The sequence below is a fragment of the Vanessa tameamea genome, chromosome 2 (assembly GCF_037043105.1).
Source record: "Vanessa tameamea isolate UH-Manoa-2023 chromosome 2, ilVanTame1 primary haplotype, whole genome shotgun sequence".
Lineage (NCBI taxonomy): Eukaryota > Metazoa > Arthropoda > Insecta > Lepidoptera > Nymphalidae > Vanessa > Vanessa tameamea.
Window position 1 is genome coordinate 98,123 of NC_087310.1, and position 19,029 is coordinate 117,151.

The 19,029-nt window shown below is 36.8% G+C and overlaps 2 protein-coding genes across 2 annotated transcripts in view; both read right to left on the reverse strand.

Annotated features, from left to right (window-relative positions):
- LOC113403688 (zinc finger protein 706-like) overlaps window positions 1–19,029 on the reverse strand; it is a 68,154-nt gene that overhangs the window by 45,948 nt on the left and 3,177 nt on the right. The window lies entirely within an intron of this gene.
- LOC113398184 (zwei Ig domain protein zig-8-like) overlaps window positions 11,344–19,029 on the reverse strand; it is a 379,966-nt gene continuing 372,280 nt past the window's right edge. The window contains exons 5-7 of the mRNA XM_064215469.1: window positions 15,112–15,239; window positions 11,785–11,953; window positions 11,344–11,614 (exon numbers count right to left, since the gene is read on the reverse strand). Of these exons, the coding sequence (XP_064071539.1) occupies window positions 11,490–11,614; window positions 11,785–11,953; window positions 15,112–15,239 (422 nt within the window). The 3' untranslated portion in view covers window positions 11,344–11,489. The remainder of the gene's footprint in view (window positions 11,615–11,784; window positions 11,954–15,111; window positions 15,240–19,029) is intronic.

A 19,029-nucleotide genomic window follows, 5' to 3' on the forward strand; every position in this document is an offset into this window, starting at 1 on the left:
GGATTTGAGGTTACTGTATAACGTCTTTGGCGATATGGTAGTGTCCCTCACTCTGTCTTACCGGGGTGCTAGAGTAGTGTATGTACTATGTGGTACTAGCTATGGCTGGTTGACGTTACGATGTCGTTATTGATGTCTCTCATCAATCGGTAGTACCAGAATCACGACCGAATGTTGCAGGGCGTTGCGGAGGCTGAAATAATGCTGAAGTGATACGTTCATGCAGTGAAGGAACCGAATAATGGATTTCATCCAGGCTGGCAACTATATATGGCGCACTAATCGCTCTATACGAGAAGTGTCATTTTTAGCAAAATGTTTGTCCATTTAGGGACGCTTTCTTAGCTCCTTGTTAAGGATATTATAAGTGACATTGTAGTAGGGCACCTAGTTTGGTAATAAGGCTGCGTATATTTCTTTGAAGTTGGTTATCACGTGCAAATAATTATCTGATGGTCGTGCACTTGAACTGGTATGAGAAACAGTGATTTAATGCAATGATAATCCAGGGTTTAACCTATTGACTACATATTTCCTCAACTATGACTGATTGACTGTTTATGGGACATTGATCCTTATTTTTATTATTATTTTTGTAGCATTGACTACTTTATAAACACCGCAGTTGTGACTGTGAAAACCACCGGACCGTGGCCTAGTTTGTTGATTTATTTATAAGTCTAATCGTCGATTTGAATAACGCAGTTATTACTGTGCTATATGCTGGACTACGGTCTAGTTTACTAATAAGACTATTAGTCTTTTATACACCTCAGCTACGGCTGTGATACCTGCTGGACTTTAGTTCTAGTTCATATATTATTTAACAAAGTGTTGGCAGACTATAAAATTGCACTTCCCATGTTCGAGGAAGGTTCGCCGATCTAAGGTTGGAATCTACAGTTGATGGCGGGCGCGGGGCCAATTCACCCTCCTCCCCCTTTTATATTTTTCAAAATAGTTAAATTTATAAAGATGGGTAGGAGCGACATCCTTCAGCTATTCGTAAGAGGTGTTAAAGGAAATGGGACCGGTATCTCATACATTCGATTATTATTATTAAAATAATTAAACAAAATATTTATATTAAAAAAGCATTTACAAGATAAACTTGGTTTTATTTGACTTCTCTATAGTCGATTGAACTTATAATCTCTGACGCTCTAAAAGAACACGGTTATTACGTAAAGTCAACGTTATATGGATCCTAATTAACTAGACGAAATCACGAGCCAAACCGATATTTAAATATTAGAAATTTAAACGTAAAATTATATTTTAACTAAGATAGGAAGGGAATAGTCACAACATATTCAAGAATTGTAACTAAGAATAAAATATATTTTGCAATCAATGAAAGATTTTATTAATAAATAACCTATCTTTACATTATCATTACAATATACACACATTTTAAGTAATAACCTAAACTTTACTCAAGTTAAACAATTTCAATATTAAATAGTTCAACTTACATTAGTTTAAGTTATCACTTCTGTCAGGCGTCCCGAGACCCACTTGTTTTTTTTTTAACTATAAAATCTACCCTAACCTATAATATATTCTACTACCCAAACAAAATACTATCATATAAGATTAATTATTGTAAGTGCAAATTTTTAACAGACACAATAATAATTAAGAAAGTCACTATCCAAATAAACGAAAATAAAATATACAGATTTTTCAACTATAAGGCAACGGTTCCAATCCTATTTAATATGCCCGACTACATCAATGGGAGCCCAACTTACATTGGAATATGTTGGTAATTTCTAAATCTCTGAATCTATTTATTTTTTTAAGTTTGTTCACAATAACTTTTAATCGTCAGGACTTTATAGATTATAGTTAACCAAAGTTTTAACCAAATCAACTTGACGATATTTTTTCAATACATATATAGTTGTTATTTTAATTTTAATTGACACATCTTATTTATTTGAGAATCTGTTTTGATAAAACAAACGCTATATGTTACCCCAAGGTACTACAGTACATCAAACCGCATCCAAATCGGTTCAGCCGTTTATGAGATTCGCGGTAACAAACAGACAAACAGACAATAAAATGTAATCTACTGCGTTATTAAATAGCCCCAGTAATATTTTTTCTCAATTATCTTCCATGTACAGATTACGATCAGTTACGATTTTATTATATATATAGAATAGATCTTTCTCAAAGTACTGCTAAAATATATGATTCTGACTTAAGGGACGATTTTATTTTAAATGGGATTATAGAGAGCATTAAAAATGTTTTAAATTGAATCGATTTCGAAAACACGCATAAAAAAACAATTTCACCTCAAAGAACATGTTGTTATTGTTAGTAAGAAATGGTTCTTTCCTGCGAATCCGTTACAAAGTCAATACAACCGCACTGTTTAATGGTTATATTTTTATTGTGACAATAAAATTCATCTCCTTCGATTTTCCTTGAATATACATTAACGCAGTAACGCATTCGTCATTTAGCGTAATTATGATTTGGTATTGCTGGTGGGTAGGAAGCCTCCCCTTTTATTTATTTTTTGCGTATCGAGGATACCCTTAAAATCATGAAAATTGCGGATGAAGAGAATAAAACATTTTTTCAATTTTTTAACTAGATCTGAAGATATACCAATAAAAGCCACATTTCTCGAATGTGATTTATGTATGAGTACAATGAAGAGTATTTCGATTTGATATTTTATTTATTCCGAAGATTATTATAATATATGAGCGGTAATTGATCATAAAGTAGCAGATTATCAGTGGTCGTGATGAACCTTGTGGCTGGAGCCGTCGGAGCGGGGGCGGCGCCTCGGGCTCAGCGCGGCGCGGAGCCGGATCATCGGCTTGCGGCAGCGGCTCGTGTTCTCTCGCCGGATTACTCTAAACGTCGCCCTTTAAGCCGCTTGCAGCCAAATCTGTTTGAAACGCTGACAAATGTATTTATTGGCCGCAGACTGCTTGACCGACTGGTGTGCTGTGGCTACTCATTTTTTTTTGGTGGAGAAGTACATAATGAATATTATTTTATAGTCTCCGGTTGTTCACTGGTCTAGGGATGTCATATTTTAACTAAATTTTAAGAAAACTTTTTAACTCTATTCAATTTAAACGGCTTTGCTTCATTAGCCATTGCGAGAAAATTTTTATCCACAAAATCAGTTCGATAATTGGCATTTAAATATTACACAAACTTTGATAATTCTTTACGAATGTGGTATGTTTAATTATACAGAATCCTTACAAAAGTGAAGTAAACAAACAATAATAAACAAGATGCCAGTTACACTGGCTCACTCACGGACCACCCGCGAACCGGAACTTAACAATTATACATACTAAGCATTTCAGTTTGTCGGTAGTGTTGAATAGAATAATATCTGTCTACTTATAACAAAAAGTAATTTTGAGAATATTTTGAACGATTTTTTTTACAAATATCAATTATAATTGTATAATTAAAAGTTTAAAATAATAACAATAATAAAACATTTAAAAAAGTTATCTATTATGTTTGTGATTAAATTATCATTTTGATGAAGATATAGATAGATAAATTAATTATTAATGTAATAAAATTGTCAGTTACAATCGCACTTATATTAGGAACACTTCCCAGATGTAGCACACTCGATGCCATCTCAGGCGTCCTATACATGTCCTGACGAAGACGATAGCAGCTCTATCCCGAACGCTCCCTTCGTAGGGAAAACACTACACACCACACACCTACAGCGATTCCGCCGGCGGAAACCAGGTTCCGGACTAGTGACGTCACGGAAACGGTCTTGGCGTCAATTAAACAGTGTTACGAGCAGAATGCGCGAAATAAAAACCAAATTTAAAAGTGTTCACAAGTTGCGGGAAAGCAGGAAAAGATGGGAAAGGAAAAGCAGATAAGATCGCTACTGCCGGCCAGTGGAGCGTTAGAAGCGAGTAAGGGTCGCCGCGGTCGTGGCGAGCAATTTATCAGCCTTAATGAATTCAAGCGAGACTTTGATAGGGGATACCGCGCTGCGCACCGTCAACGCTGCGCCCCTCCCGCGAGCCGCAGCGAGATGTTAGGCCGTCTTCACCTCTCACGTGCCATTGCGAACAACTGGTCATAAAACTTTGTATGGAAGTGCATTCAAAATAATATTAAAGTACGCACTTCATTTTCTAAAACGACCTCAGAGTCTTCTTCGAAGAAAAATTTCGTCGCTCAACCCCTTCATCTCCTAATCCAACTACTATCCTGATGTTTGTCACTTTGACTGCAATTAGGACCTATTTGACAAATGCGATCCACTTAAAAACAAAAAAATAATCGACTTATTTCCCCATTATATACATTTGTTATACGTGTCTCGTAAAGCCTTCTTTTCTTAAGAAGATTTTTGGATCCTACATGTTAATTATATTAGAGTTCTCTAGCGTTTCAGACCGGGACAGGTGTTGTGGTAGAATAGAGAGCATTACTATTCTCATTGTGAGTTATTTATTTATGTATTTTACGGTATTTACATACATTTTATTTACGAATAATAATCTGACTTGTGTCACATCGTTCTTCTTTGTTTATTTATTATGACTTTTTACTGAGGTATTTTAATCAGGCTTTAGAAATTGAAGGTGAACCATTTTAGTGTAGCTTTAGAAGCTAATTATCAAAAGGTGCGGTGCGGTGAGGTGCGGCGCGGCGTGAGGCGGTGCGGTGCGGGGCGGTCATCTGAACCACTGTTGGTCGAAGATTACGGAACCTTACTTACGGTTTCTTCTCCGACTTTAATTACGTTCCACATTTCTATATATATATGCCTTAGTTTCTTGGAAGAATGAAAATTTTACGATTAGTTATAAGTTTTCGGAGACAAATTTCCTTGAAACTTCAAAAACGGATTCACTTGAAAATATGATGTTTCAAGGTTTTTAGTTTTATTATAAGTAACCAAGGTAATTAAAAAGAAAAAGTTATTTAAACCTTTTCTGAACATAAAATCGGTATGCTCATTGGCAAACTGGTGACCTGATGCTAAGCGGTCACCACCATACACTGACTGGCAGTTTAACTACAAAACTAAACAGAAATATTGACCATTCCTTTCATCGCCTTTGCGCCACCAACCCTGCCTGAGAACTAAAACATTACATCCCTTGTGCCTGATGTACTATAGCCGCAGACCAAAAACTATCGGATTAAGTGTTTGCGTATGCTCATATTTTTGCAGCTGTCATTTGTGATCGGTCACTTCACCTGGACTTGACAACTTCCTCCAAAGGTCACAGCTATATCTATAAATGTAACTTTTTTTTATTAATTTGAATATAATTAAATCTTAAGACTCTATTTTCGCACATTTGTGGACGTCTGAGAGTTTCGATGTCTGCTCTAATTCTCTTTTGTAATTGTATTCTTTTATTATTCAGAAAAAATATAAAAAAAACACTTAAAAAAGGTAAACGCTTCGATGAAGTTATAAGTGAAATACAAATTGAATCATTTCAATTTCGAGTTGTAAGAATGTTCACACTTTCGTGACATTGTCTGCTCGAAGAGATATTTATACAAAATTAAGAAAATCGATATCACGCACCTCGCGATTTTATATCGATTTTTTATTTGACGTTTTGTTTTGATTTGTTTTATCTTTTTTATTTTATATTTTATTTAATCTCCTTAGATTGTTTTATTGATTGAAAACTGTAGTACTAATAGTAAATGAGTGTTCTGACAGTAAACACGACACGTTGCGTTAATTTCCCTCGACGCAGCCCTACAGCGTTCACGTGATCACGAGATTGTAAATGTTTTAACTACGCGTAACATTTGCATAGCGATCTTGTTATTATGTGAAGTCGTCCGGACAAAAGCAATACTCCCACTTTTCCCATGTTTCTCCCACTATTAATACTTTTAACAATTTAATTTTATATGACATATTTTATATCAGTAAAATTCAAATTATATGTATTGAAGCGCTATAGGTTAAAATGATATATTAACATGAAAGTAATGTCCCGTTGCTAGGATAACGGCCTCTCCTCTCGGCGAAACGGCTTGGAGCTTATCCACCAAGCTGCTCTGATTTAGGTCTGTGGATACAATATTGCTATCTTTTTAAATATTTGTGTTTCCCTTCAACGCCGAGCAAGATATGAATTGTATAAACACTTCAAAACTCAGTGTCGCTTGTCTGGGTATAAACTTACATATTTGGTTAAGATTTTAGTTCTAACCACTGGACCATCTCGAATAAAATTGACAAATAGGGTAAAAAATAATTATAATCGAAATACCGTAGTTAAAAGTAAAGTTACACGAAAATAAAGTATCCCAGAAGCCTTCTCTACCAAATCAAAATAAAACAGCCTCCCGTACGTGCGCGCACGGCGTGCGGCGCAACTACGAAATGAAAAACGTTGCTTTCTGTGTCACAGCACATTGTTCGAATGCGCGTAAAATAACATCGTGACAACGTGTAGAATAGCAGATATTTGAATCGCTTGTCGAGGAATCAAGTCGCTATTGTACCGAATATATGTATGTACGATATTATAAATGTTTTATTCGTGTGTATAGCCGGCGGAGTGGAGTTCTTTCATTGACTATTTTTATACGTGAACGCAATAGTTTAGCGCGTATGTAATGTCGTGTGTACCTACAAAAATAAACTTTGTTTTATTCACGTTTATTGCCTTCACATACACATGCGTGCTTTTGCTGTGTGAAAACTATTAAATTATTAAACATTACCGAATATTTAAACTCGATTCCCGCTATGAGTGCCTGCATGAAAAAATATATTAGAAAGAGCAAATACTTGTCCGTTGACAATTACACCTGAGAGTTTGATTATAGACAAAAACAAAAATAATGTTTAAATTCAATGTAAACATTATTATAATCCAATAGCTCGGTTGTTCATTTTGTTACATCGATGCTGCCTGTGGTCATGGAAAAAATTAAAATGCAGTATTTTCTGGCACGTAATACTAACAAAGCTGTCATAATAGTTATTTTTTCTCCCACCAAGTTCTGCAAGGCGATACTTCATGCGTTGTGATGTTAGACTTGTAGGGGGCAGGTCGGTTAGCGGGTCAATCGGTTTAAAAAAAAATGCAGATCGCTTTTCGTGACGTCACCTGTACTGTATCGTACACTTGTGAACTATACTGTATAATAATGACACGTGTTTAGTCAGTTCTACCGTGTAAATATAAATCAAGGCTCTATAGCTTGTTGTTTTGTAACAACGTCTCACCTTTGTGCCCGATAAGAGTAATATATTGAATACTGAAGTCACGCTATTCTGAAATGAACAGGTAATAAATGTTATTTTACAAAAACTTTCCTAATTAAAATAATAATAACATTAAACAGCTACTTAAATTACCATACATACCTATATTAACTTCACGTCAATCGAATTCGCAACTTTGGTAATTTTGGTAATAATAATGAAGTAAGTAAAAATACTTTTGCTATAAGAATCCAATCAAGGCACGATTCTGTTTTCGGCGGGTGTCTAAGCTCGCTAATGAGATCGCTCGGTCGGCGCTGCCCACGCGAGCTGCCCTCACGGAGAGTGCTTGTGAGCGGAGACAGTAACGCTTGTAATGTTAATGTTTGCTGCTACTTACTTATTATTGCATTAAGTTAGTGGGCGCGGGAAACGGCGTTAATGCAATATATCATATAACAATATTCACCACTAATTTTATAACATCGGTTCCACATTAAGGAAAATGATTAAGAAAAGTAAAATGAGCTGTTAATAGGTGAAACGCCGTCAAACGTGAAACGTCGTTTCCGTCGTCATCGATTGCTCTCGGTGTCTCGTAGCGCCGTTATCATGGCTTCATATTTAATTCGTTCATACGTACCATACAATAATCAATTAAACTTTTGTATGAAACATAAAAATAATAACTTAAAAGAAGGTTTGTTAAAGTTAGCAAAATATATTGTTTCTTGAAGAAATAGAAAAGCACTTAGTGCGCTGGGCGGTCGCAAGCGAGTCCAGTCACGATCTCTGGCCGGTCGGGGCGAGCGCCCCGTCGGTCGTAATTTATAGCATTGGCCGATAGATGGCGCTTAATATTTAAAGAATACGGATATACCTAAATATATCTGCTGGAATGGTGTCCTGTTTGTTATAAAAATCGATGAGTTAGTCAGCCAGATCTCTGATACTAGAAATGCAATGAGTTATACTTTACTGAGAGATTAAACAATCCTTATATAATCCAATGGCAGATCCTTATTATTACGTTTTCCTGTATTTCTCTTTTCATTCTTCATATCCATAATAAAATGCACGTCAATACTATTATAATGTTAAAAAAACCGGTGAATAAATATTTGTTTACCGCGGATCAGTTGCACGTTACGTCTGCAGGCAACACCGATGGTCCGCGTCGGATGAATTCGGGGCTGCAGTCGGTGAAATAAAACGAAGTTTAAATATTAAATATTTTATTTGAAAACAAACTTATTCGATTCATGTATACATAAAGTTTTATGTTTCACATACATAGTCTCCATACTATACAATTTGAAGTGATCTTCTCTACCATGATCAGTTTATTGTAAAACTCTTCTATCAGTAATATTTACATGATTACGCTATACAAACGTCACCTTTTAATTAACTAGTGCTTTAATAATAAATAAACGCTTTGCTTATGTTTACATAGTTAAGAATTTGTTTGAAATTATAAAACGAAATAGGTCGAGAAGTACGTGAAGGTTGAGGCCTACTAGGAGTCTGCTCCGAGAGAATCGATACTAGAATGTCATAAAAGACTAAAGGCTACGAGAATAGCGTTCTCGTTTGCAGATTTTTATAAAGAAAATAAATTAAGGTCAATATAAGTGGATACTGATCCGTGATTCGCAGACTCGTGGGTAAACTTCCGTTTAGCTACTCTAACCTCCGACAGATCTCAATTTTGGTTTCAATAATGTAATTTAGACGTTAAAGGTTTTGACTAAAAGGAAGTGCACCCGATTCAGTCGACGAGTCGACTTTCGCTGCCACAAGACGATAATATTGAAGATTAGTGCTTTGCGAATTCTGTATTGTTGCAAAAAAAGTTTACTACAAATTAATCAGCGGCGTAATGTATCGACGAAAGTCTTACCTTGTACGACTTTCGTCGTCGTTTGTTTATGCCAGATTCCAATTTATCATTTATATATTTATATATTCTTAAGTCATTAACAACATAAGGTTCGCTTCGCATATCATTTATCGAGCGACTGCGCCGCTGTTCATAACAATGTTAATCTTTATTCTCTTTTAATTATTAAAAAAATTTAACTACAGACAACAGTAGGTACGTTCGATCAAATCCACGTCGCTTCATTTAATTCATTGCTTTAACTAAGGACTATGCCAAGCCTTACCTTTGGAAAGATTAATTTACAAAACTTCATCTTGAGTGCTGCCGACATGTCCTGTACGTCGCGTGGACGTGTGGCCTCTCTGTGGTTCTTTATTTAGATTAAACTTATATACTTAACATTACACTTATTCCAATACTTATACGCTAGCTAATATAAATTAATATAAAATTAAATACACGATACGATAACATAATTTACTTACAAGAAATGCTGTAGAAATGCAAAAAAAAAAACAATAAAGACAATTTCAACTAGGAACAACATTTTGTTTTGAGTCGGTATAATCCAAACGTTAACTATTACAGGGCGCTTCTAACCTTCGTAGGTTGGATTAAAGTTTGACTTTAAAATTTAGTCGAAGTAGAATTCAAAGTCAAATTTATATTCCGGCAGTTATTGATCTTTACACGCGCTATAGAAATTACTGATTCAGACAGACGGAGTATTCTCGGCACGATCGCCACGCTTATAATCGAGTCGTATTAAACTCTCATTCCGCAGCTCGAGTATCGGAGCCTCGCTTGGAGCACGTCGGCGTCGGCGTCGAGGTCTACACGATCAGCCCGTCACTGTTCAAGGCCTTCTCATGCGAGTCACATTCGCCTATTGATGCGCGATAAAAATATGTAGAAATTAAATGAGACGATATCGGGTCTGCCGCTAAGGCGCGACCGTCTACAACGTCTGGAAGATAAATCCTCGTACTCAGGCGTATCAGAGTCACGCTTTCTTTTAACTTTACAAATGTGCCGTTAGCCTTCTTTACGTTAAGATTGATATTTGTTTTATGCTTTCGGGCATCGGTTACTAATTTATACTACAATGAAATGAAAGTGTATTTATGTCACGGAGTTTTAACTACTGGTACTCTGTTCACGAAAGAAAACGAAACACTTGCAATACTATGTGTATTGGAAAGACGAGTGAAATGAAAAACGAATGCTGTAATTGTTGTAATAGCAAATCATTTCTTTGACGAGCCTCAAATTCCGTACATTATCAGTATTGTTACTTTTATTTATATCTATAATATACAAGAGATGTTCGAATGAAACTAGTTCTGTGTGGAACATTCTCGGTGACGCTGCGTCGACGACCCTGCGATACTTGCAGACGAGTGACAGACTTCTTTATCATCTAAAGGCGCTTTCTTATACATAAGATCGAATGAACAATTATTTTAAGAGTAAAGGTCAATGACTTCAACGGAAATCATATCACAAATAGTTTATGATTTCATGAATTCGAATTGAGAACTACTATGACGGATAACTTACGTGGAAACGAGCCGCGATGCAAGAGCAACAGTGAATACACGAGACCGCTGTCGTGGTCCATTGGGACATCCGGTTACAGTACTTGACATTGGTTCCACTTCCAAGAATTCGCGCCAATAATCCGATAATTTCGAATATGTACGCCCCACAATGTGAACTTTACGTACGTCATTGTGTATATATATCAATGGGCTTAGTCACCTGAGCAGAATTAAACATTTAAAATCTCTCGAGTGACGATAAACATCGTTCAAAAGGAGAAAATTATTAACGTGCAATTCGACTAATATTAGTATGAAACTTATATGGTGTACGAATATTAACCCTAGCTACTGCAACATCGGCCGCTGTGAACGTCACATGTACAATTCTCCATACGAATATAACTCGTCCCTTATACGTACGTGATTATTTACAGTGAGGAGGAGCGAAGGTTGAACGCCATTCGAAGAATAGTTCGAGCTAGCTCTCTGCTGGCCACGACTGAGGTGGATTAACAAATGTGAATAATGAGCACTGAACTGTCAGTGTAGGTCAATATTAATTAATTTCTGGATTGCGACGGCAAGCAGCAGTCGGCAGAGAGCGTCCCGTTTGTGGTTCAATCACTCCTGACCTGACGACCAATCTTATTCGCTCATAAAAATCTTATATTTATCGTAAAATCTCTAACCTTTTAAATAATCTTATTTCTCATGTAATCGAAAACTAAGTTTTCGCCGGATAAAATTATGTACGGGATAGAATAACATATATTATTCACTAGGCGGCGACACTGTGCACTGGCAGAGTCCGTGTAGCGCGAGGAGTGGCGCGCGCGCATCAGCTGGCGAGCTGCGCGCGCAGCAGCCGCGCGTGTAGAGCGCAGGCCGCCAGCAGCGCAATTACGCAGCGCCAGCTGTTGGAGAGGCCCGCCGAGCCTGTCTGCATCGCCGCCGGTCGCTCTCCTAAATGTGACAAAAATATACGGCTAAGAAACATTTGACAAGACTTGTAGCTCCACGCTTGCCTACATAAATATAGCATTGAAATATTCTTTAAGTGTTTATGTAGCTAGATTATGTCCAGGGTGATGAGGAACCAGATTATCGGTAGACGGTTAGGCAGACAAAGTTACCGTTGAGTACGTGCACACGCACGGAGGCGAGCTCGGCGTTGGAGGGCGCGCACGAGTACCGGCCCGAGTCTGCTGGAGTGGCGTCCTGCACTAGCAGGTAGGAGGTGGTGGCGGCGCCCTTCTCCGTGACCACCGACACGCCGCCGCGCGACGAGTCGTACGATATCACCTGCTTCACAACATACAGCGACAAGCGCCACAATGTCACACGATGACTCACTACGATACTCGTAAACAGCTTTATGTTATTCTAATGAATATATTATCTAAATAATTCCAAAGGACACGCGTAAGTCATCTCAGTAACTCGATACTCAAGTCAAGTAAAAACTAATTTACTTGAACTTATACATCACACGTCGGGCAGAATTTCATGAGACATATGTATGTAGGATACCTCTCGACGTTTTCTTCCACCGGCGAGTACAAGATGAACTATGGAGACAAATTAAGCTCATGGAGGTAAGATTCACGTATTACAATGCCGAGCCCCTTGAGCAAATTTCCTCAAAATCAAAGTGTCGTTTGATACATACCTATACTCGTATTCGTATATCGCTAACGAGTGAGCAGCGTCTGATAGATTCAGTTAGACCCTCGAGTTTTAATAATACGCGTAAATAATGTGTTAACTGACCAGAATACATAGCAGTTAAATTAAATTGGTCAAAAGTTTCATGTATAAATTGAAGAAGTTTCCAAATTGTGTAAATTTTAATGAAGCTCATAAACATCGCGGACACGGTTTTAATTACGGCGCGCGGCATTTCCGTTCGTCTGTCCGCGCTCTGGCGGCAACTATCGTTAGCTAAAGTTCTTCGAATTATTCAATCTAATAAGCCTCGAGTCGCGCGTTTGCTTCCCGTCCACGAGTCGTGAGACTAACTGACATTACTAGTGAGTGGCACACACACACGCAATGTCCATAAACATGCCCACGTAACATGCCACATGCACAAAACATTTTTATTGAAAGTAACTACATATATGATTCCACGTCGATATCGATACGTTCAGTAGTTTTCATGTGATTGACACAAAGAAATAAAATCAATATATATAGATGTATAAGGAAATACACATATTAATATCAAATCTTCTATATTTATAAGAAAACTTCGTAGCCGTAGCTCCGCGATGCTACTTGCAGCAGATATAAGCGTATTGTAGAGCTTGTATCATAAGCACCGTAAGCGCCGCGCGCCGTGTTGATGGCGCGATTTGGCTCTGTCTCACGTTTTACATTCTTTTATATTTATCAAAAAGTTTATTAAAACACACATAGGATAATAGAAATTAAGGCATCTGTGTGTATTTCTTATTAAAAAACTCTCCCTTTTATATGTTTATTAATTTAACTAGCTGTTATATTAAAAGCCTTTATTGAATCCAATAGACGATTTTATTTCTCATGTAAATATTTTTTCCTTAATTGGATGTATCAGGGAGTGTTAACAAGTGAAATTCGACGGGGTTCCATTTCTATCGGGACTCTGATATCAACTTTACGAGTGACACTAATTGATCCCATTAGCTTTGATTACCTATTGAGTGTGCCCTTAGAACCGCGAGGTTTGTCCCGTTTAGATTCGATCACTACCTGCATCTCTTTCTATCTTATGACAAGAGACAGAGAGGTCGGAGCGTAGTTATGTTTATCCGTCGTCATTTCAAGTCGTATTATACTAATGAAGTGCGCTGTTTACGCGAAAATGACTTATTTCTATACGAGCCGCGAACTCACGTATCCACGTCGTATTCGCTGAAAAGAGTTTTTATATAGAGTTATATAACGGTTTGCGAAGAAATTTTATCTTTGTAAAAATTTCTAGCTCTTTTGAATTATTGTGATGATGAATTATTTTACTCGTAATAAATTATTATTAATGAAATATACAGAAACGAGCTAGATTACTAGCAGCAGATTCAGACATCAACATACATTAAATGGTACTTTGAGAAAGTATGTAAATTTAGCGCGCTTTTAATAAAAGGTTGTCCACACGGCGCGGGGGGAGCCTCGAGACGAAGACGCGACGGCCGCTCGTGGTCGGCAGCGCCTCATGAATATGGACTGTCTGCTTAAATAAACTATTCTGTACGTGTATACATAATTTATATCGGATAAAACGTTTGATTTTAATATTTAAATTTAATTATATTTCTAAAAAGTTCAAATTGACTAACACTTTAAGATGTAATATGCGCTGTCAGTGAATAACATAAATATTCCGTAACTATCCATACCACAACCATCACGGCGCACTTGTGTGTTTTATATAATTATAACATTACTGATGACAACGAAGGCGGACGAGTTAACGTAACACCTCACGGAAAGTGGTCACAGCCAGTGACCGTGACAGTGATCACAGACAACTGCATTGGAAGTATCTCTAAGTACTCCACTTCTTAAACCGTCACTGCGCTGCCAATCACGGGATCCAACATGTTATGTCTCATGTCCTTGAAATTACACTGGCTCACTAGCTCATCAAATCGAAATACAACAATTGTATTGTCGCTAGAACAATAAATGGTGAGCGAAAGTAGATTAGACAGGCTCGCAAAAAGGTCTACCACCGACTAATGTAATGTATATTATGAGTTCTTAAAAGCACTGTTATTTCCAAGTATAATTATTTTGCTCCTTATTTGAATAACTATAGAAGAGTACAAAATTAATATTTGACGCTTTATTTTGTCTCGAATTACAATTGAACTCAAGGATAGTAAAATAAGTTAAACTAATCTCGGGTTAATTTCAAAATTATTCACAATGATGATAATAGTCGGTATTATCTTACAACAGAGAAGTCTAAGAAGTATGAGTAATAAACTAAGAGATGCTCTATGTGTTGTGTCGCCCTGCGAGAGTCTGGGACCTCACGCGTGTCGATTGAACGCAGTGGTTTGTTTTGAATTAATGCCAAATGATTACAAGAGCTCCAATAAATTACAAAATTCAGACGATATTGGTAAAATGCATCCACTGACAGTCAAATGAACACAGAGTAGAACAAATTTCATATTATGAGACACGATACCGTGACAGGTATATTTTATACGATTATAGCGAAGATTATAGCGAGGTCGTTCAAGTATTATGACTAGAATTGAACTGACATAAGTACACCCAGAAAGCGACATGCTCATATGTATAGTACTAGTAAAGCAGAACATAGTGCGCGCTATAGGAAGACTGGTCGGCATAAGACTCGAGCTCATTACAACGAGCCTGGAGATATTATCTTTCTGGGGGTTCTCATGCGTTAGAAACTAAAGTAGTAATAAAGTGAAGTGAATAATTACTTTGCGTCCGCTCACCTCGTCCTCGTGGTACCAGAAGATGTAGGCGGGCGGCTCGGGGCTGAACTGGATGAGGCAAGTTAGGTTGATGGTGGAGCCGATGTCGACGTGCAGGTCTGGACCGCCGAGGATACGCGCTGACGGAACTGCAATGGGTTTATTTTATTATCACATTGGAATGTGGTGGTCATGACCACTACATGATATCACATGGTAGATGTTGGTATTGTTTTAGATAAAGTTTATAATTATATTGATAACAATGATAGTGTAATATTCGTTTTTACGTTTAAACTGTAATTAAATTAGTAATACTGGCTGGAATAATTTGTACGCGACGTAAAAACTCGCCGCCCGCCTCAGTCTCCAGAGCACACTACATCATACTCGCTCACCCGGCGACGTCGCCTCCGATCCGATTCATATATTTTTAAATTACATTAATAAGCTGAGATGTAAACTTTAATTTATTAGTCGTATAATTTTTATTAAAACAATAAACAAAATTGTATTACAAAAATATGTTTAAAAACGGACAGACTATCGATAACGAGCCAATCGTAAATGCGGAAACAAACGCGTCATCGTGTTTCGAAACGCTTTTGTTAAACCCCAAAGACGTGAATCAAGTATTTCATAAATTAAAAAGTATAAACATAGAACAGGTTGAATTGACGCAGATGAGGGTGCAGCTTCGCTCTAGAATTCATAATATAGCATAATCCGTTTTGGTCATTATGATAGTCAGGTGTCTTCTACTCGTATGTACGTATAAGTTTCGTTTTGACTATAAGATATTTAGACTATTATTAAGCAACCAAATTTCGATGTCGCAAGTGACACTAAAAAGAAAATATTTATAGAACTTTGTAATTTGCGAATTTGCAGCAGGGTCAATAGGAACTTTTGGAATTGCAGTCACAGCATTTATGAGTTCGAATAAAACAGCGAACGACCGAATAACACGAAGTGTGCGTAATCTTACTTATAATTGCGGGCGTGCTTCAAGTACTCTAGAATCATCCGAAGTTTTTCGTAAAGTTATATAAAGGGATTTGAATTTGAAGATGAAAATTTGCGATTAGAGTAAAAGTTACGCAATAAACGTGAGACCAGACCGAGATAGTATGACGGATGGGTCCCGAGATCAAGAGGCGATCGTGCTTGACAGTATACTCACTTTCAACCGACTTTATAAAACGACAACATGGACAGCTTTCGGGTTATATATTTTGTAGGTACCTATCGCTGTATTTTTGATACACCCTGAGATTATCTCGAATATATGTATCTTAAAATCCACGTTTACTGTTTGTCTAATGAGGTCTAAATATAGGATATTATTCATTTGTAAACAACGCATTCTTATTAAAGCAAAGCGCTTAGGAGGTCTTATACTCATATTTAAAAAGTAAACTAAGCGTCATACTTCATTCCCATTAACTATAATATTTCCAAGCATAAAGTCAAAAAGGACTTCCGTTTGTTTGGATAATAATAGTGTGCAATCGACGAACCGAATTAATAATTCTTGGTAAACCAGATAATTTACTGCGTATTAAATATAAAATCATTACATAGTATAAGACAAAGTCGCTCACCGCTGTCTGTCTGTCCCTATGTATGCTTAGATCTTTAAAATTACACAACGGATTTTGATGCGGTTGATTCAAGAGGAAGGTTTATACGTATAATGCATGCAACCCTACGAGATATATCAAAATAATGTAATACAGTATTGTACACCTTAAAAAGGTCTTCAAAGTTCACGATGGTATATGTCTATCTCTTAAGGATAACACACAATAAAAATTTTTTATTTACTTTTTACGAGAAATAATGGCTTATTTTCGATGCGATTTTAAGCAATACAGCATTAATCCTTATCCAATTAAGTACATACCTTAAATACATTGCGAATTTAATATAGATCCATATGGCCTTACATAATTACAGCATGTAATTCAAATGAATATTTTCGAAGATATTACAGATTTAAAACGCATGGACAGCAGGAGCGGTTTGTATTGTCTAATGACTGAAAAACTGTGAACGTTGTAAGACATTCTGTAGTATATTTAGTATCAGCATTGCACCCGTGCGAAGCCAGGGCGGGTCGCTAGTACTAAATAAAATACTGTAATAAACAGTATATAAAATAAAATTACTAAGAAATCCTACGGGGATACGAATACAGCATCTATTGTTTCTATATATTTTAATATTAATGGGGTGCGCCGCGCCTAACAAGAGCTCGTTCGAGCCTCAATAGACGCAAATAAGGTTAATTACTGCGCTAAACGTAATTAGCAATTACCGCCTCCGTCTCAGTACAACTCGAATTTGTCTGAAATTTTAAACAGAGAGATAATATCACAATATATTCAACGAAGTGATATCGTGCCGAGGATGATTAGCGCCCTGGTCCCGCTCGGCGCTGTTCCCGCTGCCTGGCTGTGCAGTGTCGATACACTTGTGCATTCTTCTGATTACTAAATGTGGATTATTTATTTGGAAAAGCTATTGAGCCGACGGGTCCCTTAATCGTAAGGGTAACTTTGTGTTTGGATTTTTTTATACTCGTACAGTTAAGTTTCAGGACGACTATTAAATATGATATGTACATACCATATTTGTGAACTTACTGAGAAACCCCACTAATAGCACGCGTTAAATATGCGTAAGGGATGCGCGGTAATCGTTGCTCCTCTTCGGCCGGTTGCTCGAGCGACCGCGCCGCGCCCGCCACTGATCGCTGCGGTGATTTACGTGCGCACATTAAATAGCAATTAAAGGGAAAGGCGGCGCCCGAACAGCGGTCGACTGGGATTGTACATAGGCTTTTATTATATTTTTATTATCATTATTGATTACATTTAATTTTTAACTGAAAAAAGGAAGTGGACGCTTTTCTTTTTTTTTCTTTTTTCTGCCAGTTTGGATTCGGTTGAGTTAAACTCCTCTAGTTGTTGAGAAATATTCTCTGACGAATAACATATTGATTCTCAAAAATCGGAAATACAATATTTTTCACGTACATACAATTATACACTGTGATCAACATGTCGGTTTTCAGGAATTTTGTTATATTTCTCAATAGCGCGTTAATCGGTCTGAATTATTTAAACTGCGAAGTAATCGTTTCACAGGTTATTAGTTATAGTAATGCAGCCTACATTTAAGCTTATTTACCGATGTTCGTCCACTTTATGATAATTTTAGTTCAAAATAATTTGATATTATTTTGAATTAAATCTAAATTAATATCATATTCATTTGAAACTAATTCTAATAATAAAATTTACTATTTATAATTTTGCAATTTATACGGTGTGTTTTATAAAACCTTTAGAAAAAAACCTATAATCAACAACATAACTAAGTTCACTGCAGACTTTAGTACCTACTTTTATAACGTTAAAAAATATAAATTAATTTAAAAATCAACAATAAACGCACTGAAAAATGATAATTTCTAATGAGAGACACGTTTGCCTTTGGGTAAGACCGGCGTGTATGGCGCAACAGCCGACGCCGTGACGTTCTCGTACCATCACATCTCTCTACCTCTACGGTCTCTAGTTCCTTTTGTGTACATTATGTTGGAGTCCTCGGTAACGTCTTTTATTATTAAAAACTATCACCAAAAACTATTATTCCAGAACATAATTGAATAGAGAGCTACGTTCTAGAGGAAGGCGTTTGGGTTAATTCCATACTTTACGAAATCATAATTCCCCCGCGCGCCGCACTGTAAGTACATCACGTCAGCTCGTGAAGAATAGTCATTATGGTGGTTTTCTTGTCTCTGTATACAGGGTTATTGGTAGTTCGACGTATTCCCGTTAGGAGGTGATTGGGGTGACTATTTGCGATAATTTTAACCGCCATATGCATAATGCAAAAGTGAACCATTTTTGAGTTATCACGTTTTTT